This window comes from Corvus kubaryi, unplaced genomic scaffold (assembly GCF_017639235.1).
Source record: "Corvus kubaryi isolate FWS band 111438036 unplaced genomic scaffold, C.kubaryi_AGA036_p1.0 split3-73, whole genome shotgun sequence".
NCBI lineage: Eukaryota > Metazoa > Chordata > Aves > Passeriformes > Corvidae > Corvus > Corvus kubaryi.
The window spans coordinates 15,123,841-15,149,126 of NW_024582091.1; the positions used below are offsets into that span (position 1 = coordinate 15,123,841).

A 25,286-nucleotide genomic window follows, 5' to 3' on the forward strand; every position below is an offset into this window, starting at 1 on the left:
TAGTAGCTTTAAGTTACTACAATTCTTAAAATGCATCTTGAAATAAATACCTTTCAGAGTCCACATCAAAATTTCTGATATTACATAAATGTCCTTTAATTGTTTTCATCAATTCTTCCACAGTAGGTAAATCTAAATAATGAGAAATAAATATACAATAAATTAAAAAACAATCTAGAAAAAGTATCTGTTACAAGGACAACATTTAAAAATGTGTCATAAATGGCGTATTACGGATATTACTAGCTCACTCATTTTACAAGCTTGTACAATATATGCCTTCCTTTGAGCTCTTTACCTGAATCAACAGTTGACATGTTTTTTGCATAGATGTCATTATTCTGTGAAATGCTTTGCCCTAAGCCTTCTGAGACTGCCACTGCAGAACTGTGCAGTTTCTGCTTGTCACTGTCCCCCAAAGACTGATCAATGTGATGATATGCCTGGTGTAGCGCTTCCATGTCACTGGTGGTTTGTCCATAGGAAGTACCTGGGAAAAAAGCAGGCTTGTAAGAGACACTACTGGATTTTCTGGTTTGGGAAACATCCCACTGGAGCCTGTGTTTCAGTTACTATCTTGGTCTATTACATGGGGAAAACAGTGACTTCAGTTACATTAAAAAAATAATCAAAAACCTTGTTTTTCCTATAAACAGGTGCCAAGTTAATTAGTGTCTACTAAATTGTCTCACCTACAGTTTGCATTCCTCTCCTCAATCCTCCCCCAGCTCAATATTTTAACAGTACTAAAATTAATAGCATATATTTTATGACTATTTTAACAGGTGCCATCACAGTTATAACTAGCCTATTCGATAAGAGAATATATTTAATAATTGAGCTCAGTGTTGTCAAAGAAGAATTTTAGACACGAGGAATAACCACAGGAGATGGTATTTAAATATGAAATTGCAACATCAAAAGCTACTTTACAGTAACCAAGTAGACAAAAGTGTCTTCTTAGTAGAAACATTACTTTTTCCTGAAATATTTCCTTCTGCTTTCGAAATCTGTTGGTAAAAGCCGAGGGCTTCATGTTCCCCAATAATCTAAGAACGAATGAAGACATCGGAGTCACCTATTCTAATACAGTAAGATTTTAAGTTTTCTTGTGTGGTGGGTTTTTTTTTGGTTTTTTTTTTCTCTTTTTTTAAAGCACCCCTTACCTGCTTCATTCATTTCAACTGCACTGACTTCCTCAGGCTGATCATGTTCGCCTGGAGCTACACCCGATGTTTCAACGGCCTTCTGAAGTTCTGCAGTAGAATCTTGTGACTCAAGTAAGACAACTAAGAAGATAAATGTTAAACAAAACAATTCTCTTATTTATACTTTGTCACACTGGAATTAGAAGTATACCAGAGCTTATCTTGATGTCTTAAGCATGCAAAAAGTACTATACAGATTACTTTAATGCCATTAATGGTAAACCGATGAACTCTGATTACAAATCTGAGTTCTGAGTAGGTGTAATAAATACAAAAATACATCGATGACCTTGAATTGCTAATATGTAGATTATTTTTAACTATTTTGATCCAGCATATTTTCAGGAGAACACAATAAAATCAGGTGAAAAATATCAAAATACTAAAAAGCAGGTAAGCAAGTTTCAAAAAGTTACATTTAGTCTTCTTCCACTGACCAAAGCTTATATTTTACCTTTAGCCAGCATCCCGGTGTTTGCTTCTTCCTAACAAGAAAGAGAGAGAGAAAGAGAGAGAGAGAAAAAGAGAGAGAGAGAAAAAGAGAGAGAGAGAAAAAGAGAGAGAGAGAAAAAGAGAGAATTACTTTTTGAATATCAGGGGAAAAAAAACTGGACAAACTTCAGAAGTTGGTCCAATACCTAAAAACAGTTTTCAGAACTTAGAACTAAGCAGTTATTCATTCTCCAAGAATATGCACTTCTCTAAAACCCTCCTTATGATGCCGAAAGTTCTCAACATTATGTACTCTACAAACCCTCTCACAAGTGAACAGGAATTAAAAGTTCCTCTGCATAAAGAAGCATTTTTGCACCTTCCTGATTTCTTTTATTGTAATTTGAGAAAAGAAAATTAAGTAGCAGTAAGCACATTATGACAGTTCCATTCTAACTTTTCTTTTCAAACATTTATTAGAAATACCACTCTAATAAATTTATTTAAAAAGAACTAAAACCCAAATAAGTTTACTTAGTGAAAATGAATACATGGTCCTCTATAGACTTCAGAAAAAACCCCAAATCTGAATACGTGCTCCAGGGATGCACCTATGTGCTCCAACCACATGTGCTACACATCAAAAGACCTGACTAAGCCAGTGGACAGCAGTGCCCCCAAAGCTCATACAGTGAAGATTTTTGGGTCCTCTGTCCAAAGGGTTTCTCTGTACAGAATTACTTCCACCAGTCTATGTCACTTGTACCTCAATAGCTCTGAGAGATTAAACACTACCCAGTTCTGAGGCTGTCTCCACTTAAGCTCATCATTTGTGTGCTTCCATTGACATTTCGTAACTTAAAAGAGGAGTAAACAGGAAACCCTGTGAAGCACTTAACCCTTTCTATGATCTATCACAGGAAAGTGCATATCCTTAACAGAAAGATGTAGTCTGAGGGCCACTATATTCTTTCAGACAGTACCTATCATACAAAGGTTTACTATATTTACAGTTACACACTGTACAGTTTTTAAAATTCCTGCAACTAATAGAAACATTTGGCAAGCTATACCTGTTCTTGAGGACTTAAATCAACTTCTGATATGATGTTTTGATTCACCTGATCTCCCTCGGTTTTAAGGGCGGGATTAGTATCTGTTTCTTCCTCAAAATCTTCACTGTAGCTACCTAAAAGAGTAAAATAAACATCAAATAGAATGAACACTCAAGGAAGATAAAGCAGTAAGAGACAGCTATTTCCTTTTCTCCAATGCCTCGTCTAAGAACAGCTATTGCTAGTATTACTCCTTTCAAAAGGCAACAGAAAGTTTCCAAAACTGAGTGTGGTACTAAAGCTACAGTGAAAGTCACACATAATATCTCTAAATTCAAAGAAAGCTTGCCTTGTGATCAGATATGCTTTGTCTCCTCAAGGTGTACTTGAATTGACCCCTTCTACTCAATTACTTTCTCTCACTTAGGGTGAAATGATGCAATTCCTACCCAGTAGATAAAGTACTCTGTACATCCACTTTGACAACTTCAGCAGTTTTGAGGCTCAGAACCTGTAATTTGGCTTCTTATGACCTGCTTTGGTGGGCCAAAAGCCACTCTCAAGAGTAAGCATTATTTAAATACAAGCGTGTTAGAGAATGAACGACACAAGCAAGCCAAAGGCTTTTCCTTCAGTTACCTAGATCCTTCCACAAGTTTCAGTTCTCTTTTGCTGTACCTCTCCCACTTAGCTCCTGTGGTTACCGCCTCCAGTGTCTGCATTATCTGTAACACTTAAACCTGGAAGCCTTGAAAAACACTGCTTCATAATGTGTTCTTTCTGTGTTTATGGTTTACAAATATATCCTCTTTATGCTAGGGAAATTCAAGCCTGACAACAGGACCTCTCGAAAGTTCAGCTAAATACATAAATTTGAAAATACAATCTGTTAAGTTACAGGAATACACTCTATTATATGCCAGCAATAAAGCATGAAGTAAAGAGACATGACAAGTGAAAGACAAATAAACAAGAAATGTAGCATGGAAATTTGGGGGGGAAATCAGGTAAGAGTAATACTGCAGAGTGCAGAGATGAAACTCAGGCATGAGAAGATGGCACAAAAATATAGATGACAGTTAAGACACCAAAATAAATCAAACATCAAATCAAATTTCAACATCAGAGTCTTTTTTTCAGTTATGATTGATAGAGGGTTTTTACTACTTTTTTTCCTTTTCTTTTTGTCTTTTGGTTCACAATAGATTAAAAATCCACTTTTAAAAAAAAAGCACAGAAACAAAAGTAAACCCCTAAACCCCTCTGAGTAACAGCTGCACAGTCATAATGCAAAGACAGCCTAAAAGGCCGATGTAAGAACTACAGGTGAGAGAAAAGACTGTATTACCAGATTTCTCTTCACGTGCAGATCCTTCTTCCTCTTTTTCAGTATTTTCATTTCTGAGAAATAAAATGAAAATTCTACTCTTTATTTGGACAGCAAATAAATAGACTTTTTTTCTTGGAACTCTACACTTTGACACTTCTTACAATTAGTAATAAAAGAATGAATCTGAATTTGTCCAACAAACCAAATCAAAGGTAAGGAAAGTGGAAAAGTGTCAGCAATTATTAAAATAAAGTATTTCCCAGCTAAAATTCTCAATCTAACTCTTAAAATCACTCCCTTTCTGCATTCTCTTCAACATCTACGCTAACTTCTCAAAAATATTTTTATCATTAAGGTTTGCCTCCTGTTCTGACCCTGTCATTCTGGAGTAACAAAATAAATTTAAAAACCACCCGCCTCTCCTTTCTTCCCCCTTTTTCCATAAAATTAAAGTTCTGTCCTTATGTAAAGCTCTCCAGAATTCTGCCCCTCCAACTGTTTTCATATCAGAAGTTGCCTTTGAACTCAGCATTTTCAGCAACAGCAGCCTGAACTTCCCCTTCATCCATTTCTCTCACAGATGTTTGAACTTATTTTCACAAAACTGATTATAAATGGGTTGCCCATGTCTATTAAGATTAAGTATCTTTTGTCTAGATTCACTGGTAATACCACATCTAAAGGGACACAGAATCTTTCCTGATCTATTTCCTTGTTATTATCAGTTGTTACCTCTTCATTTAGTTACACCTTACAATTATGAATGTTAAATTGACTTGTTCCTGTTGAGTTATGCACAAGACTGTGGAGCTACATCCACTCATCAGTAATCATGCTCCCACTTTAATTTATTAAGCTCATTTCTGTCCTTGTCTTGAAGAAAAAAAGCCAAACCACAATAAACCAACAAAAAACTGACCGAATAATATACAGGATATCATCCAACAAAATCTCAGTGGCCATACCCAAGCCACGTGTGCCCACTGATCCAGCCCACAACTTTTCTTCCCTCTAAATTACCGTACAAATGGTGCAAGTATGACAGAATCATTGGAATCCAGCTCTTTATTTAATCTTGAATAATCAATAGTAGATGAAGCTTCTCGTTCAAGCTTGGCAAAGAAGATCTCTTTTTCTTCTTGTTCTTCCAAGGTATCCAATCCAACTCCCACAATACTTTGATTAGGCCCAGAAGCTAAAACTGAATCTAAATTTCAAAAAAGAGAATAAACTGTGCCTGTGCTGTACGTCCACACAGAATAGCCACAACAGTTAACAACCACTACAGACATGCTCATAAAATATTAATGGCATCAAATCATCACAAACTAGTACTAGGAGCCTTCAGTTCACAAGGTGCAGCTGACAGAAGTGAAGAATCCCATCTTGAAATTAATTAAGGTAAACTGCTTTTAATAGTAATTTATTTAGATCTAGCTAACTTCATGAAATGGTTGGGCTCTCAGTTCTCACCATTTGTTTCCAGGCTGTCTCTACTCAAAGAGACAGCATCTCCATTACTTTTCTGAAGCTGCATCTTTCCAACATCCATATTTTCATGAGTTTCTCCCACAGGCTGTGAAGTGTTCTGTATCTTGACAAAGCTTCCACTGGCTGCAAGCATTCCTAGGGAAAAAGTTGTGAAATTCTTGACTACCATCTAAATGCTATTTGTATGACATATCAGTCTTCTAGTCTCCTTCCAGAACCACCAGTTTTAATCTCCCATTGCAATTGCAAAGATAAGCAGTCTCACGAGTCGCATTCACCTAATTTCCACTGATTATATGTATAAATCTTGTTTAATTAATTAAGCTACTATAAACATTATCTTCCTATCCTTCATATTTGCACACATACCTAAAGCTCAGCATGAGTTAAATGTAACAACTGCAAAAATTGAGGTACCGTCATATTACTCAGGAAAGATGATCACACACACACAGACCCTACACCGAAATTGACATAAAAGTCAGTTTATTTTGTTTGATCTACTACCTCAGATCACCACAGATTTTTTAAACTTGCTGAGCCATTGGCTTAGCAGCTACACTTCATTTGTTGCTTAAAGGGTTTAAGGAAAAAAATAGTAATCAAAGTTTCTTAAAAGTCACTGATAAACACTCAGTTCTCCCATTCTATATATTTATGCAATTACAACTTGCACTTGCTCTCCTTATTGTAATTTCACTGTTGTGAGGGTTCAACATCACCTTAAAAACTTTATGCTGGCTCTCAGGCAGAACGCTGCCTTATCTACTTCCTTATGGAAGACTAAAAGCCAGATATTGCAGGACATTCCTAGTTCAAAAACTCCCTTCTGTCTGTCTGCAAAACACACACGTTTATACTTAGATTCTGTGTAAGTTCTTGCTGGAGAAGGGATAGTAGAAAAGCTGCTTATGCATTTTATCAAATGATGTATGAAATTATTTAACAGTTCTCACAGAAGGGAACAGAAACTGTCTTTTCCAACATGAATTGTCAGCTGGTAGCACTCAGAATTTTTCGTTCTGCCTGGCCACATGATGTTTGGACTGTAGCTGTGTCCTTGTACTGAACACACCAGGAGGGGTGAAGACACTGACAACAGCTCATTTCCTGCTGCAGGAGACTGGAGGAGATCCATACATCAATAACACTAAATCAGTCTTCCATGTGCTGACCAAGTGCTTCGGCTCTGGGCTCTTCCTCTGTTCTCTACACAGGCCCATGGAAGTCCCATTTAAAAAATGCCATACCTGCCTACATCATGACAATGGAGAATCCTTTCCCTTTGGTACTGAAAATGTACTTACGGTGAGGGAGGGTGGGAAAATAGGAGTCTCAACACCTTTTCCCTCCCTACTGGGCAGCCCTCAGCACATTCATTCTGATTGTAAGAGCCTCCCTATGAAAAAGTAGAATAGGTTTATTTTCTTGATTTTAATGACGAAGTCCCCTTGCATGTTTTGTTGGGATGCTAAGTGCATAAGATTCCACATCTTGGAAATACACATTCCTGTATCTAATCTCAGCTCTGTCCTCAATACAGAGCTCTGACTGACTTGCCTTGCACACAACAACTAAATGTCAGAGGCGTTGTCTAAAGGTCAAGCTCCGCATGTACAGAAAGTTAATGCCTCAATAAATACATATTGCTACATTGAAAAGTAGAAAATGGAAAGCTCAAAGTGCTGAACAGAAGTAAAAAACAACAAATAGCCCATTTCTCAGATAGCCAAATGCAGTAATTTAAAGTAATTTACTCAGATGGCACTCTATTCTAGTTATCAATACAGCAAATAGGAGTCTGCCTGCAGCTGGGTCACAAGCTTTTTGCAGAGCTTTAATAATCTCACCAGACCTCCAACACCCTATTTTTGAATGAGAATGTATTAGCAGAATCAAATGCTAACTGCAATTGACCTCCTATGTAGAGAGTTGCAAGAAAGGAGAAGGGATTATACATCAATAAAAAAACCAATTAGAGTGCTTAATAGAACAAAATTTTAAAGAAAAACATTTTCCTGTGGTTTTTTTTCATTTAAATAATCTCATATCCAGTGAAATTTCTCAGCAGATGTACATTGATCTTGAAGGCTTCACAAGATTTATGTAAGCTGTCTAATAATATTTTGCCATTCAGGGTTTGAGTGAAATCAGAGTTTTTTTAAAAAAGCACCTTCCATAATAATGTGAAAATCAAATACTGTTTCTGCAGCCATTAAACTTTGCAATTTAGCCACTCACAACCCCCAGACACACTCGCCATAGCTAGTGAAGGCAAGAATACTTCTTTTCTCTTGCCCTACACAATCTGAACTCTGAGAAACCTATCAAACTTGGAAAAAATATCAACTCATATGGATTTAACAGTCTTTTCATCATGTTTTTGGCTGTTTGAACAGTCCCACTGATTTCTGTGAGGCTAGCACAAGTCATTTGTTTTTGGAGGGTGGGTATTGGTTACTTCTTGTAAAAGCTTCTTAAATAGTTATCTTGAATGCCAAAGATGTTGTTATGTGTAGGTTTACATGCAACATTTTGTAAGGCTAATAATATACAGTACTCCTTTTTAAAGCCCAGCCACTTGAAATTAATTAAAATAAGAATCTGAGTTTCACTTTGAAGAATATTTCTAACTACCACACTTGTAGATAAACATTTAAAAACATAAATACAAAGGACTCAAACTGATAATGACAAAACATCTATTTCAAAAAGTAACTTCCTTTTTCTAATCTGACCAAGACTGTCAAAATTGAGTCATTTTACCTTTTTACTATCATATAAAATACAGTAAATTTGTTACCCTCAGAATTGTCTGGACTGTCAGAAGCGAGGGTTCCTTCTTCTTTGTTTAAGTAAGAGTCTTTCTTGTCCTTATGAAATTTTTCCAACATTTTGGATTTAGACAAAGCCTTGCTGTGAGATGCACTGTAAGATTTAGAGGGAACTACTCCTAAGTGTACATAAACATTTATAAATTTTAATACATAATGGACAGGGAATAAAGAGAAGAATGAGATGTGAGACTTCAAAGTGACACTTCTGAAAAAGTAATACAGTTCAATTTCTTGTACATTGAATTACCTCTAATTTTCTACCTATAAATAAAAACTAAAGTTAATACTTATAACTTCTGAAAATATAACTACTCTTCTCCATCTTTTTTTTTTATTTTTAAAAAGGATAAATTCCTTCTCGATCCATGTATACTTTGCATTCAAATACACTGTTCTAAGACCTCAATAAATGACCTGAAAACAAAGAAAACTAGTAAAACTATCTCAACAGTAAAACATTTACTATGAGGTTTGAAAGAAAGCATCCAGACTGGTTCAAAGAAAGTGGAAAAATGTAGGTACATAAGTATAAATTACTACTGTCTTTACCACTGTCAGGTATAAGAACAGCATTTGTTTGCTCAAACCCTTGTGAGGACTTGCTCAGCAGCAAATACAACAAATGCCTTCCATTCACATTAGCAAAATTAAGTTTTAGATAATAGCACCTATGCTGAAAACTGTGCTGTAATGATCAAAGAATCATAGAACAGTTTGGGTTGGAAGGGATCTTAAAGATCATCCAGTTCCAATGCCCCTGCCATGGGCAGGGACACCTTTCACTACACCAGGCTGCTCAGAGCCCCATCCAACCCGGCCTCGAACACTTCTAGGGATGGGGCATCCACAAGATCTCTGAGCAACCTGTTCAGTGCCTCACCACCCTCACAGCAAAGAACTTCCTCCTAATACCTAATCTAAACCTACTCTCTTTTTAGTTTGATACCATTCCCCCTTATCCTGTCACTACATGCTCTTGTAAAAAGTCTCTCTCCATCTTTCTTGCAGGCTCCCTTCATGTACTGCAAGGCCACAGTTAGGTCACCCTGAAGTCTTCTCTTTTCTAGGCTTAACAAACCCAATTCTCGCATCCTTTCCTTATACAAGAGGTGCTCCACCATCTTGGTGGCCTCCTCTGGACTCCTAAATGACAGCCACACCACAGCCTTTATACACCTTAGGCTAGCCAGATGGCCTGTGTTAGGTTTTTCCATGTTTAAATTGTCACATTGAAGAGGCTTCAAAATTAAGTCATTCAGACAAAACTCTTAGTTATGGGTCTTTTCAGTTTACCTTGACACAAGAGAGAGTAGTCTAGGACACCAAGCAAAATACTTCTGCTATTTAGAACAGGAGTATAGGGATACGTGACCAGAAGTTAACACAACTGAAACATCCAAGATAACTACAAGAAGCTGGTGCAGCAAGGAGAGAAATGGTATTAAATCTATTCTGATACAATGCATAGGTCCTTTATTCTCTCAACTGATGTGTAAGTTCACTAGCAAGGCACTACTTCTCTAGACCTATATTCTCCCACATTAACTGGGAAACCAGAAGTGTTGACAGTATACCGTCCATTGTAAATAATGCAAACACCTGATCCATTTTAAAACAGTAATCTGAAATAACTACCAAGGTCCTGCTAGTGCTCATATTTCAAACACTAATCCTAATTTGAGAAATAAATTAATTTTTAGTGTTTCTCTCCCAGACCAAGATGCTTTATAGCCATATATGCAAATGAGGCTTATGAAAACAGAGCTCCATATACACTCTAGAAAACTAACACAGGGAGATGTTCTATAGGCTACATACTAGATCACCAACATGATCCAAAGACCAAGTGCCAAGTATTTCATTGTCATGGTTCTCCAAAATATTACCAATCTGCTTGAATTTAACACCAATGCCACGTTTAGTACAAATTAATTGCTACTGTCTTTCACACAGAAGTATTTAATGGATCAATGCTTATGATTCCTACTTATTTCCTGGAATTTCTTTTCTTTTTCTTTATAATATAAAAAGTGACTTCACATAAAAGGCTGAATCTAAAGTTACACTGACTAAAATAACACTGCAGATTAAAAAATTTAAGTTTTTCATTTGTACCAACTGCTGCTTCCATTCCAGGGGCAGCATGCATAAAGCAGCACAGTGATCAATAAAGAGAAAAGAACCACATCAACAGAAAATAAATAAAATGCTTATCTGACTGCTGTCTTAGAAATTAAACAAGTAGAACAATGAATATTAATATTTCTTGAGTATGAGATGCAGGAAGTGCAAGAGACTTTCTATTTACTAAACAGGTACTTACAACAGGTGAGAGCTTTTTGTTCAGACTTTTGAAGTTATTCCCTCCTTTCCCCAGGCTGACATTCAATACTGTCTGTCCTACTACATCATTATACGTAGTTATATATGATGCTAAGACAATTCAGCAAAAGTTTACACAGTTATTAGTTTCTTCTGAAAATGACAAAAGAAGTATGTGGCAGCTTGGTCTAATGGACAATTTGCTAAGGATTTTCTACAGCAAACACACTAGTAACACAAGACTGATACTGAATAAATACATCAAAACATATTTAATCAAATACCAGACTGGGAATCTGAACTGGGACTCTTTTGTTCAGTATTTTCCACTGCTTCTGCATGGCTTTCTGTCAGTTTCTTCTCTTTTCTCACTTTAACAAATTTTATTTGAAAATCTTGAAAAGACAAACAGCAGGAACAGACAGGCAAGCAAGACAGGACAGGAATTCTTAGTATCCAATTTCTTTTTATCATTTAAACGACAAAAGCAAGTAGAAAGGACATTACTCAGGTCTCTAACCTGTCCAATATGGAAGACAGTGTCTTGAATCATAATTTGCACATTTCAATTTAAAGCTGAAGAACAAATAGTTTAAACATGCCTAGAATAACTAGTGGAGTTACTTTAAAATGTCCTTTATACTTCTCAGCGAAACAAACAGAAGTAGTCTACACTGTTACCATTAATCTACAAAACCAAGTAAAAACAGGCTATTAGTTTAACTCTCTACTTATTTCCTGGCACTTCTGTAACAAGCCTTGGGAAAAAAAAAAGAACAAGACAATAAAAAGGTGTAGAGCCCATATTAATCTTCTTCTCTTTCAAGAAAGCATGATATAGGTAACAAAGTAACTCAAAATCACAACCTCAAACGGCAAGCAACATATCAGCTTGGTGTATTACACAAGCTAATTATCCAGGTTTTCTTCAGATAACATTATCTCTATGCAGTCACACCCAAAGACATAAACTTATACATACGGAGCATGTATTTGTAATGAATGCAGTGCCACACTGTGAGTGAAAGTAAGATTTATGCATTTATATGATTCATGATGATAAAACAACTTAAAAAATACTATTGCTATTAGCTGAGAGTATATTGGTTATGTCCTATCTGCAACCAACGTGAAGGTTCAAGCCCAGAAGGACACACAAGGATCTCCACAAAATTTTGAAGCATGCTGACATTACACTATCCAGAAATTAAATTCAGCTTATTTTCATGTTTTTTAGCATCACAGCAATATTATTATTTTCTCCCATAGGAAATTATTTTGCTATTTAGGGGACATCTACATATAACCTTACAATGAACTGCAAGTCTAAATCATCATCTTCGCAGACATCCAGTGCAGTAACTTACATTGCAATGCTGCTGTGCCATCATCCACTTTTAAGAGGTCTGAGCAACACACCACACAACATACACATGCTGAGAACATTAGACATGGCAAAATGGTATTTGACAAAGCACTTGGAAGCATGCAAAACAGATACACAGAAGAAAATACGAGCAGTTCTGGAAGTCTACCCACACTGAATTCCTTACAGTCACCTGACCTGTCGTTTTACAACACAAGTACATCTACACAAACTAAAATTATAGCCACATAAAACTGCAGAGGAAGACTCAGTTTATCCCAGAGGGGGCCAAGCTGGCCTCTGCAAATGGCTCTTTTATGACTCTAGGTTAATTGTCCTAAAACTAGACCCTATCTTGCAGAAAGGCATTCATCATGGTACACATTCTGCAACTGCTACCATTTGCGAGTGTCCAGTGTGACAAATACAGCTCTTTCCTCATGGGATGACACAACCACTTCATGCCACAGACTTACCCCCTTCTTGCCAAGACAGAAAATGGAAAGCCCTCTAGCAGGAATTAAAGGCAATATTAAAGTACTAGGTAGGAGATGGCCTTCTGCATATGCTCCATGAGCGTGGTATTCTACACAGAGTGGTGACAGAGAAGTAAATGAAATACAACTAATCTGCCTGGCAAAAATGGTGCTCAGGGAAGAATTCTGTGCACAGATCTGGCACAGTTGGCGTACACTACTATATTCTCAGGTTTTTTATGTCCAACTGCCAAGATGTTAGATCTTGGAGCCAAAATGCATTGCACACAGATTACCTTCAACTCCCTCCAAAAAAAAAAGAAATCCAGCCTCTCATCAACAGTATGAACAGGCTAACTTCTTTTGCATGTAAATTGATTCCATACTGGCAAAACTGGGTAGGCTCACCTTCTGAATGTTTTTCTATTAAATAAGAAGGTTTTTTTTAAGAGAAACCTGAAAAAGTTTACCAGATATTTCATACATCAGTAAATTGTAGATCAGGTTTGTTTCAGTTCTAATAGCTTTACCTCTAGTTAACCTGCATAGCAGGTAAGACATTCTTAATTTTAAAAATAACAGTGGTAGAAATCATTTGGATGGAACATCTTGATACAATCACATTGCTTCTTGTGATTCTGTTTTGAATTTTACTTAATCCATACAAGCACTGTTCTCTAAAACTTGTAATCACCCTGCCCTTTAAGAACCTATTCCAGTGTGTTTTGTACCATGAGAAGTATCAAAGTTGGGTTGCCTCAAGCATCTCAGAAAAACCATGAAAACAGGCTGAACTTCTAAAGTCACCAGAAAACTTTCTTTGATAGTATCTAGATAAACAAGGTCATGCTAACCTCTTAATTCTCCCATTTCCCAGCAAGAACACTCTGTCCTTACATTATTTGAAAAGCTCTAAGGAAATCATCGTATCTCACAACTACCTGATAAGAACTTTCTCATATCCATCTGAGTTTTACAGCAACATTTTAAAAGGCCAGAGACAGATAAGAAGTCCACCTACCACCTATTAGGGTTAAGCCTAAAATGACACAACTGCTGACTAGGATTTGACTCCCCACTAAGACAACACTGACAGGATACAGTTAGTCTTAAAATCTGAGACTACCAGCAGTATTTTAACTCTGTCAGATGAAAAACTGATTTTTGTAACTTTCTGTTAAGGTCCACTTGCAATTAATACAAATCATGACAATTAAGAAACCACCAGTTACTACAAGAAGGAGAGGCAATCAGCCTGTGGAAACTCCCTACTCACAGGCTTTACTACCCAACAAGAAGACAATGTAGAAATTAAAAAAATAGAGGTGGAAAGCTTGCAAACAATAATATATTTTCTTCCAGAACTATGTGACCGTGTCAATACTGAACCAGCAATCATGTCATCACAGCCCATTTAGCCTTAAGCCATGGTTCTTGGCAAGGAAAATGATGAGAATACTGAAGACATACACCTTGGATTCAGCTGGTGTTAAAAGGGTTTTCTGTGCTTTTCCAACCTATTACAAATGTTGCAGTTAGCATAAGTTTATATAAATCGGTCTTTTTCCACTACAGTTTCGAAAACAGAAAGCTACGAAAAGTCAGTATAAAGAACAGGCTAACTACAAAACACCCATACCAATATTTCCGCAGAATTCCTAAGTTATATTTTCTAATTATTTTACTATTTATAACGTGCTTATTCTTTACAAGTTTTATTAAATCAAAAGCTACAGAAAAAACCAGCAGAAAGCTTGCATACAGCTTGAACATGAACCATTTAAAAAGATACAATTCTATTTGACTTCTATGCTTTACAAACCTGCACTGTAACATTCTAAAACACTTGAGTGGCATCAGCTTGATCTGAAACCAGGCCTAACAGACATTATGAGAAAGAACTAGTCTGACCCCCTGTGGCCAAAACATTGTAAAACTGTAAATTTACCACCATCATCCGAATCTTCCTCAGATAACCACCACGGCACTGAATCCTTTTTCTTCTTCTCTTTTTTCCTGGGCTGTCCCAATCTCTCAAGAATGCTGGACTTTTTCTTTGAATTTCCAAGCGAATCATCTGAAAGAGACTGAATCAGTTCCATACAAGATTAAAGAGAGCTTTTACATTTTTACATTGTTTCAGCCACTCAGTTCTGGACTTCTGAGTCCAGATGCCTCTCATTACTCCCCACTGTTTGTCTTTTTGTATATGCATGACAAAATTGATTAAGAAACAATAACTATATTCATGTGGCATAATAGTGCATATTTTAATAATCCCATTTGGATATATGAAAAGTTGACTACTTCAGAGAATGTATGTTCCAATAAACAGCGTAATCAGCTCTTGTTCCATTTGTTACAACACATAAGAACCAAAATTCTGACTACCTTCCTGAAGATAATAAAGTAGAGCAGAAACAATTTTGCCTTGTCCTTGCTTTGTATGTGAACATTATTATTAATATTCGAAAAATAAATGTGTATTAGCAACACTCTAGCTGTCAGCAAATCAAAGTTCAGAACTAATTGTACATTTTGTATTCATTGAATATAATAGAAATGCCAGAGCCATTCCTACCCAACTGTGTATTAAACTTCCATATGTGTTAGTCATCCATGCTGATTTTGACTGATGGCTTAAATAAATGGAAAAAAAGTCTATGAGTATGGACACCATATGAATTTAAGTTACTGAAAAGTAACAGGAAGGAAAAGACAACAAACCTCTGCTCTTTTCCTTTAATAAAGCTCTTTGTGGCCTACAGCAGGCTCAGAGCCACAATTAGCTATCCACACACTGAACAAGAAAATATTCATTAAAATAGTGCACTGCAACCTTATGTGCTACGTATTCTTCATGAAGCAAACTGAGGTTAAGGGGAAACCAATACTTTTTATCTAAATTTTTAGCTACATCTGTTAAAGCCAACTGTCCTAAAGTGTCTTAAAGAACACAGTGCACAGAGTTAGCAAATGGTACAAAAGAAAGAATTCCCATATGAAATGCATCACATGGGAAAATTTCAAAAACTTCACTTTTGTAATAGTCATAAATAAGAAAAGGTGATAGTATAAACCGAATATTACAGGAAACAGGATTGTGGATACTTAACATGTAAAACACAAGGGTATGTTTTATTAAAACAAGCCTCTGCAATCCACTGCCTCCTATTTCATTAAAAACACTGCCATAAAAGCCTACCTTTACTATATGACTAATGCTTCAGCTTCTCTAGGCTTAACAAGAACATTTAAAAATCAAATGCCAATCACATAAAACTGTAATTTAAGCAAAAATAATTGTAATAAAGTATTCCTAATAATATCTCTGATCAAGAACATCTTTAGAGTTTACAGTTTCACTTGAGAAAACTAAATGCCTGTCATATATCTCAGAAAGAAAGAGGTGCTTTGCACTTGCACTTTAATAAAAGAGCCTTGCACTTTAATAAAACACAATTTTAATAAATTATGAAACTGCTAGACAACAAGATGTATTGCAATTTCCTTAAGTTGGCTCTTTAAGTGATTCTTTAGGTTTAACCATAGAACAAAACAGGTTTAGATTCCTAAAAAGTACCCCATAAATAACAACTTCCTCACACTAGTCACAACACAAGTACTAGTGCCATTGTCCCCAAACATCAGACTGCCTCCTGCTAGCTGGAAGCACTGACAGGTGCTTGATGCAAGCTCTGTTATCACTTGCTGTTTCTTTTACAACTGATAGTATCCTCTGCCCTGCAAACAGAACTTCAATGACACTCATACTCCTTAGTGCATTGTAACCAAATAACCTGCAACTCCCACAGGTTCTGCTCAAGTTCTGGAAACTTTCTATGTCCAGCCATCTTGTCAACCGCAGACAGTAAGGCTGCAGCAGCTGGGAAATAAATGCCGACACAAAAATTCTGGTGCGTTTTTCCCAACACGTCAGTTGTCTCAACAGCAAAACTTCCAGATTTTCTTTCCTTCCTTTGAAAAAAAGGTAAATCAATCAATCCAGCTTTTTGGACCCGTAATGACTTCTCAGCACCAGTAAGTGGCACCAATTTCTTCCTTCCCCTCCTCTATAAGACAGCCTGTCAGCCTTCCAGGAACACAGACACACACAAACACACAAAAAGTGTCAGTTGTTTAATCTCAACATAAATAAAAGCCAAAAGAGACTGTTTTAAGAACTAGAACAACTATATGGCACATCATCAGCTTACCATCTCCTTTGCATGTGAAGTAACTTAAAAAAGATAGGTAATACAGAATTTGATCTAAAACACTCAGACTTTCATGACCAGTTGTCCTAATTAATTAATGAAACAAGTATTTTTCAATTAAATAAGTCTACTCCAAAACATGCTTTTATTGCACAATAATATGTTAATACAGTCAATCTTTTAATAAAAACTTAAAATGTTTCTCAAACATGGCTTAATGTGTGGTGTTTTTCTTCCAGATACTATTCTACAGATATTCTAATAAAAATGATACAGCCTTTCCTTTTGAAAGTCCTCCTTCTCAAGTATCCATGAATATCAAATAGAACAAAAGTCAACTGAAAATACTAGAAGCAGACAATGGCTTTTCCACAACATTGCTTTGGGTCATCAATAAAAGGCAATTAATTCAATTAACTGAAGTACTGTGTGTTAGAAAGACTTCCTCACGCTGCATGTCCCAAGAGAACTTCAGAGCCAACACAGCAAACACTCTGAAAACCTGAAGCTAAATCAGTATGACAGACGATGCTTAAGGGAAATCCAAGTGACAACAGGTGAAGCACACCGAAACAAGATACTGATGGTGAGGAGTGGATGGACCACAGGAACACAGACAGTGGAGGAGGAAGGATTATGGGAAGAATTATAGATAACAACGGGCTGTCTTGGCAAGAGGCTGGGAATAAGCATAACCAGGCAGAGGGAATCATTAAAGGATTTATCCTACATGCAGTCACTGTTATTACACAACTGTGTTTCCCTCTGTATAATGATAATAGTCTAGAAAATCCACTGATAGCTTTTAAAGTTCAGTGTATATGCTAAAAGACTTAGTTTAATCCTCATATTAGACCTGCATCATCAGCTGTATATACAGTCTCTCTTTTAACTTCATGTGTTTTAATCACAAACATATATACACACCCTCACCCCAAACACAGATTCATTAAGTTATTTAAAAGGGAAAAATCCTGCTCCATTTTCTCTTTGAAAAACTTGCTTAAACAATATTAAGTCTTCCCCAAACTACTGTGAAACTGTTTTTACTATTCCCCACCTGCTGTTACACTCTCAACCATCACTTACAGAGAGATTTCAAGCAATGGAGCACACCAGTTTCTCATCTTTCTAATATTAAAAGGCCACACACTTTCTATAAAAAACAAAAGCAAGAAGAAGGACATAGCAGAAGACACGTGTAAAAGTAACAGAGAGTAGACAACGTCATTGTTATTTGGGTCTGTATCCAGCTGGCAAAAAACACTGCATATTTTTAATAACTGGATTAGCAGTTTGAAAACAGTTTTGGATTGAAATGATAAAAAACAATTAAGACATGAATTGTTAAAGTTACATTCTCTGGGACACTCCAAATGCCACTTAGAATAATTCAATACAGGTATTTCAATTTTTTTTTAACGTGCACTCTCAATGGGGGCAATAGCTGAGAAGGAAGAAGAGTATGTCAAATGAGGAATAAAATACTAGAAGGAATCACATGCAGAGTTTTGACAGCTGTGCATAACAAATAAAAGAATAAAACTCCTCTCTCTTCCCCAGAGCAACTCCCTTTGTAACAACAGTAAGTTAAGAACTTTTGAAGGAAATGCAAAGACTATTTTTCTAATTTTACTAACATTAATAATTTCAGTGAATTCAAAGTGCTTATTATATCATCAAATTAAATTACTTTTCACAAGCCATTAAATTGTAACAGTCTCTACATCAAAAAAATTTCAAGCATACACTATGTATAACAGAGACTCCAGAAATATTATCTGCCATCACTAGCTATGCTCATATACAGAATTAAAATGCAGTGAAGTCCTTATGTAGGCAGTATTTATGTTTTAGGGTCACCACACTGTGTGTCTGATAGACCAGAGGGCAAGTTCTGAAATTACAGGTCTATTTTCAGTGAAAAAAACATACCTAGTTGGGGCATTTAGATTGTGTCTGATAATTCCAAGCTTAAGTCAGAACCCACTGACTTGCATGATTTTGCCAGTACTCAAAATCATGAAGCACCACGAGGAACTAAAGGAATCTAATTCAAATTTTCTAATCACTACAGCATGCTTCATTTTATACAAGAATTTTAAAACATAATTCAGTGAAAGTAAGCATTGCACAGAAAAATAAGAAATTTTAAAAATGTAGCTTGTGTTTATATACAGGCAGAGGTTTTTTTTCCTAATTTTCAATTATACATCAATTTGAAGCTTCTGGTACTAAGTAGCAGCAACAATAAAATTGAAACAAAAATCAAGAACCAAGGGCTCTTTCTGAAGATACAACCTAGCAATGACAAAATATTTATTTATTTACAAAACTGTTCTCTTGATTTCAATACAGCAAAATAGTATGAATTAAGCTTAGCAACTAAGACCTTGCAAAGACCCATACATAAGACAGCTACATTAATTATGTGATAAAAGCACAGCTGAATCTTACATTTCATATTCTTCCATATTAAATTTTCCCCATTTTTAAAGAGAGAATAGGGATGTGACCTTGGTCTCAAACATACCTCTTTCAGAAACTCTTCAAACTGCTGATCTAATTCTTCCTTTGAAAATCGATGAGCCATAATTTGCAAATGGAGTTTGCCTTCCAAACAACTGAGTCCAAAAGACTAAAATTTAAAATAAAGTTAATTAAATGCATTCTGAAATTGATGTAACCTAATGATTTGCTTGAATAGAGCTATAAGCAAAAAAAAACCATTCCAAATCTTGAGAGATGACAAACACCATTCTCCCATCCCTTACTGAAATTTTTTACTGATTGCAACAATCAGTGCAAACATATCTAGATCACACAAATTCCTTATAAGCAAAATACTTATTTCCTAAACACCAGCTCCAGCATTTAAACTTGGAGGGATAAATAAAATGTGATTCACTTCAGCATATCTACATTTTTCTTCAAAAACAGCCCTCTTAGCAACCCACAATTAAGCATTTTGTTAATAATAAAATGAGAATCTACTGCACTGCAGTAGTATTTCCAATCAATTTTAAGGGCTTTTAATTCCTTTCTATGTTTCTTCTCCAACACTGGGGACATCTGCCATTATTAGTTTTGTTTCATCATCTCTGCTGTGCTTTGGATTTAGTAAACAATAAATACATGTAAATCTTTTTCAGGTTAGAGAATGGCGTTTGGTTTGATCTGCCCTGACACAGAAAGCCAATGACACTGGTCCCCCTCCCCTTCCCCTAAGTCTGCATCAACTTCTCAGGTATGAAATATGCCCCACAACCAAAAGGCTGCAAAGCTTTCGTGTATCACCCTGCTCAGCACATATGGCTGCCTTCAAAACTGCATATGTATGGCAGCATTAAACAGCACCAGCATCTTCTAGGCTGAGAAGCACGATGTAAACATAAAAGGGCTAAACATTTGTAAAAGTGCTTTTACCACTAAATAAAACTTCTCCCAGTATGGAGCCCACTCAGTACACAGGAGTGTTACCTACCTAGTAAATTGATTCTGACAGGTGAGTTGTGACAACTGTTTCCTGCTTTCACTCCTTATCCATCCATAGACCACCCGACACTTTGGCTTTGGCAGTTAAAAAAGAAAAAAAAAGAAAAAAAAAAAAAAAAGAAGAAAGAAGTTATATAGCAGACGGCCCAGGCGTTGGATAGAGCACGATGTCCTTATGTAAGCATTTGGACAATATCTCTGAAAACATGGTAAGGAGATTAGGAATGTTACCTCTCAGGGCACACATAATCCAGTATCCTTTTATACTTTCACATCAAAGAACACTTGATGTTAAACGCAAGATGCTTTAGTAATTTACTAACTGTGCCAGCTACTTCAGCAAGTGGGAATATTTAATTCTAGCCTTGCCTGAAAAACAAAGTGTTTCTTCTGACATTATCCATACTTCTACCTACATTAGAATGACGGCTTTCTTCTGCCTACCTTAAAATTACAACTTTTACAAAAACTAACAATATGTAACTCAAAGGACAGCAAATATGTTGACAATTTCCGTAAGAGATCATAGGCAAACGTTAACATTAGCAAATACACTTTTCAGCCATACCTTCAGACCTGGAGGCTCACAAATGACTGTGCACGAAACAAAGGCGGCACTTGCTGGTATATATGCTACAACACAGCGCAAAAAGCGGAAGTTTTGAGGAGGTATGGCTAAACGACGGGGATGGGGGAAAGCTTAAACAGCCTAACACGTTTCAAGTAACCTTTTAATCAACCCAGCCGTGACCTGATCCTCCTTCTCCTTTCCGTGGAGCACACGCACGGCTGCCGCACGGCAGCGCGGGGGCTCGGGGACGGGCGGGCAGGGCTCGGCTCCAAGGCCCGACGGGAGCTCCTGGGAGCGGCGGGGGAGGGAAGGACGCGACTCGGAGCCGAGCGCAGCCCCGGGCGCTGGGCGCGCACCTGCACCGCGCCGGGGCCCGCTCCGCCACAGCCGCGCCGCTCGCCGGCGGCGCGGTTGCCCGGGAAACCCTCCCGGCCACCGTCCCGCCCGCCAGGAGGGACCGCTCCACGTGATTCCGCCAAATCCACCGGCTTCCCTCTGCTCTGCCCGCCCCGCCGCGGGACACACGTGACGGGAGGGAGCGGGTCCCGGCGGGCACGAGGGGCGGGAGGGGACGGGCCCCGGTGCTACTCAATCCCGCCGCGGGACACGCGGGCCGGGCCGGGCCCGGGCGGCGCCGACGGGCGGCAGTTGCGGAAGTGGCCGGGCGTGCGGAGCGGCGCCCCCTGGCGGGTGCGGGGTAGTGGTCGTGGTCCGTGCGCGGTCAGGGCCGGACGGGGTTCAGGGAATTGGCTTTTCCGAGCATTCAGGAGCCATCCTGGTGTCACCGTCGCACCAGCTGAGCTGCGACCGAAGCCCCTTAGCAGCTACAACACCCCACAGTCACACGGTCAGAGCAGGTTTCCTTGCAGCTCGACCTCACGCAATTCTCTGAAATCCTTCAGCTGATCTTTCGGAAAAGCAAGAAGGAAAGAGTTAAAAGTGGGTTGCATTCCCTAAGGCAAGGGTCAAACTCAAAGTATCCCTTCTCGCTTTTTCACAGAAATCCCCTTCTAAAGTTTTCCTAATGTTTCATCCTCAGATGTCGGCCGTTGTGCTTTTAATACATTTTAGCACATCTCTGGAAATGTTTAAAATACGCAGAGAAATTAATGACCCCTGTTTCCCTGACCACTGCCTCTCAAATAACGACAGAACAATTGCAGTCTGTGCTTGCATGTGCTCTCCAGCAAGGGTCTGTCAGTTGTGTTTGTTGTGAGAGTCACGTTGCTTTAGGAATTTTTATGCCAGCATTTAGTAAATGGCAAAATAAAACAAGTTCAGTTAAGAATACAAATGGACATTGTTCACACACGCGCACACACACACAAACACATTTTGTTTCCCTGTTCAGCAGACTTGGAACGAAAAGATTTTGAAAGGAAGTTTTCTTTGACGAGTGTTGGATACTTACTGCAAGTGAGAAACCAGTTAAAGTCCTATTACTGTCTCTCATTTCCTGTTAGCTTGAGAGATAAAGACAGTGCTTCCAATATGGCCTTTATGTGTCCCAGATTTTTTTAACGCTAGTATAAATTACAGATTAAATTCAAAGAAGCAAAGAAATATGGGCTCTGTATTTTCCACACAAGTCTAGAGGAATTACTTTGCTATAGGTGCTGCAGCACTTCTTTCAGTCAGGCCTATTGTCTGCAGATGGAGTATTATGTTTCCATTTGCAAAGTATTTTTTTCGTCTTTGTGTGCAACTTCTGCTGCTGTCTGTGGGAAACGTGGGAGCTGATCAAGGACAGAATGCCCACATAAACTAATATACTAGAACAATGTGTTACACATGACAGCCTACTGATGGTGAAAACGTCAGTTTCCAACATTTACTCTTTTCTCTTGTTGCATGAAGAAGTATGGAGTGAGGCACGAGAATTTAAAAAGAAATATGGAAATTAATTAAAAGAATGTCAGTCATACTTCATGCCTTGATCCTGCTCGGATTTAAGCCAATGCAAATTTTACTATTAACTTCAAAGTGATAGCTGTGACATCATTCATTGATCATGAGAGTTACTTCATATATGATCAAATAATCACATCAAGCGCTCAGTCCTTCAAGCTGCTAAAACCCCATTGCACATAGAAGCTTTTCTGCTTGCAGAAATATGTTCAAAGAGCTTTGTACAAAGTATAGAAAAATGTGCAGAGGGATCAATGCTGTTGGAAACCTCAGTGCCCATATGGGAAAGAAAAAAACATAAACCACTCTTGATGACTGTGGTGGAGAGGAGGCATTGCCTGGTGTTGAAATGTCATCCAGTGCATTCAAATAACATGCACAATAGCCACTTAAAAGATTTTCATTTCCTTCTAATGCCAACCAGTTGGAGCAGTTTTCTCAAGTGCTCTTAACAGCAGAACTTAAAAAATGGGAGAGCCATGAATTTCAGCCAGGAACATGGCAATTTGGGCACCAGTGCTAATAAAGCAGAGGATGGATGCAAATTCTAAAATAGATCCTGCTGGACAGAGCCCCAAATTATAAGGTAGATTTCAGGCTCTGCTGACATGGGTGGGAAGCTTTTGTTGACTTCTATAAAATCAGATTTTGCCGCTGTAGTCATTGGCTTCTCATTTAAATGTGTGGCATGTGCACACATAACACATATGTTTTTTCTTGCTAAACAGCACAAATATGAGGCTTAATGGATTAGTGTAATGATTTCAAAAGATTAATGGCAAAATTAAAAGGAATGAAATATCCACACTTTTATTCTGTTGTCTGATTTCAGTTTTGTATCATCCATAAAAGTCAATGGAAAAAAGATATCGAATAAAAACCAAAAACTTCTGCCACATTCACTTTGGCTGAAGCATTGCATCAGATAGTATTTCAGTACTGAACTTGCAAATATGTGAAATATGAGATTATGATAATAAATATTTCACCATATTCTTGGCTATGTTTTTTTAAGGGTTAACAGTTTCCTACTGAATCAAAAGCAAACAAACAGTAGTGGACTAAGAAGTTAAAATTGCATTCTCTGTGTATGCTCACTGTGATGAGACTTCCTTAAGTGACAATGCAATAAAAGCCCTTTCCAGTATGCACATCAGAAAAAAGAAAAGCTTTCCATAACTACAAATTGCACAGAAAACGAACAGAATCATGTGGAACTGTATTCCATGTGGGAGAAAATGGTAGTCAAATTAGGATTAGTTATAAAATAGTTCACATAACTATAATTTTAGTTTAAAAGAACATTTTTAATACTTTCACTTTTGGTTCACTGCAGGTCTCATTTTGGTCCATCACTGATAACAAGTCCTCAGATCCCAAGGGTTGGATTTTTGGTTGATTCAGTTACAGTAGCTAGCCTGAACTCAGCGTCTCACCTATGGGTTTTTTCCATCAGGAATTTTCTCCACTGAGAAACTAAGTTCTGTGTCATGTTTCAAATTATTCCAGAGACTCAGACTGGTCACAAATCTTATTTTTGCTTGCATCCCTTGAAGGGAGCTGCAAAGTTCAGAGTTTGGAAGCTGGGCTGTTGCTGGCCATTTCCCGTTTTCTGGAAGTTAGCAGACATGCACTGTTTCTCATGCTTTTTGAAAACAGATCCTCCCTCTGGCTTATTTGTGTAAATGTTTAATTGCCTTAATGTTGTGCCCTGTACTGCCAAGTTTTCCGTTTCTCTGGAAGAGTGCAAAGTTGCTGTAATTACTGGCTGCAGGAATAAATCCTTCACCATCATAGAGGAAACTCTGCTATCGCCAGCAACTATAAATAATTAAAAATTCCTTCAAGAAGGTGATTGTTTTCAGTCAATAATTAAAGGTGCTTATCACTCTCAGATTAAAGTGCATTTGCCAACATTTAACACCGCTTTTTCTTTAATTTCCTGATTCTCTATAAATGTGTTGGAAAACATTGCTCCACTGTGTAATCCAGCTAGTGGAGCAAGATCCCTTCTGTTGCTTTTGAGAAATCCTGGGAAAAATACTGTGCAAAGATAGATACAAATATGGCAGGTTTGATCAACTGTAGCACTTTTGAACTACTCTAGTGATGCTGCCCTGTGCCTATTGTAGGTCCTTCTTTGCCAGTGAAAATTCTCAGTTCTTGGCATTAGGCAACATGCTTGCAAATTCCTACTCTGTGGGACTGGAGAAACAACTTGGGTCGCTTCCACCTCAGATCATTTGAACTGCAAAGCCTCATCTGCCTTGAATATTCTCCTTTGCATATAAAAAATTTTGTAATAAGTTTTTGTCTTTGTGTGAAAACACGCTGCATGTGTTCTGTTCAGAAAAAGTTAGGGTAAATATTTTTATAAAAATTTCTTGGTGGCTTAGGAAAGATCAAACTCAGAGAATTCTGCAGAGAAAAATTAAGTGTTCTGATTTATTAAAATTTTTCAGATCTGTAACATCTTTCGTTGATCCTCACCACATATCTGCTTAACACTGGCAGGAATATTAGCTTTGCATTTCAGATTTTCACTTAGTTATTTTTAGTTCTTCTGAAGCCTGGGAAA

At 37.5% G+C, this 25,286-nt stretch overlaps 1 protein-coding gene across 8 annotated transcripts in view; it reads right to left on the reverse strand.

Annotated features, from left to right (window-relative positions):
• CEP162 (centrosomal protein 162) overlaps positions 1-21,210 on the reverse strand; it is a 44,272-nt gene extending 23,062 nt beyond the window's left edge. Inside the window, exons 1-15 of one of the 8 annotated variants that reach the window (XM_042016446.1) lie at positions 20,958-21,206; positions 20,798-20,862; positions 20,219-20,304; positions 19,268-19,372; positions 14,466-14,604; positions 10,960-11,070; positions 8,320-8,469; positions 5,499-5,651; positions 5,046-5,232; positions 4,044-4,096; positions 2,714-2,829; positions 1,663-1,693; positions 1,167-1,289; positions 299-490; positions 51-132 (exon numbers count right to left, since the gene is read on the reverse strand). In XM_042016446.1, coding sequence (XP_041872380.1) covers positions 51-132; positions 299-490; positions 1,167-1,289; positions 1,663-1,693; positions 2,714-2,829; positions 4,044-4,096; positions 5,046-5,232; positions 5,499-5,651; positions 8,320-8,469; positions 10,960-11,070; positions 14,466-14,604; positions 19,268-19,327 — 1,397 coding nt within the window. In that variant the 5' untranslated portion in view covers positions 19,328-19,372; positions 20,219-20,304; positions 20,798-20,862; positions 20,958-21,206. Of the gene's footprint in view, positions 1-50; positions 133-298; positions 491-1,166; positions 1,290-1,662; positions 1,694-2,713; positions 2,830-4,043; positions 4,097-5,045; positions 5,233-5,498; positions 5,652-8,319; positions 8,470-10,959; positions 11,071-14,465; positions 14,605-19,267; positions 19,373-20,218; positions 20,305-20,797 lie in introns of all 8 variants that reach the window. The other 7 variants (XM_042016447.1, XM_042016448.1, XM_042016445.1 and 4 more) reach the window with 7 other exon arrangements.
• Between the last annotated feature and the right edge of the window lie 4,076 nt (positions 21,211-25,286).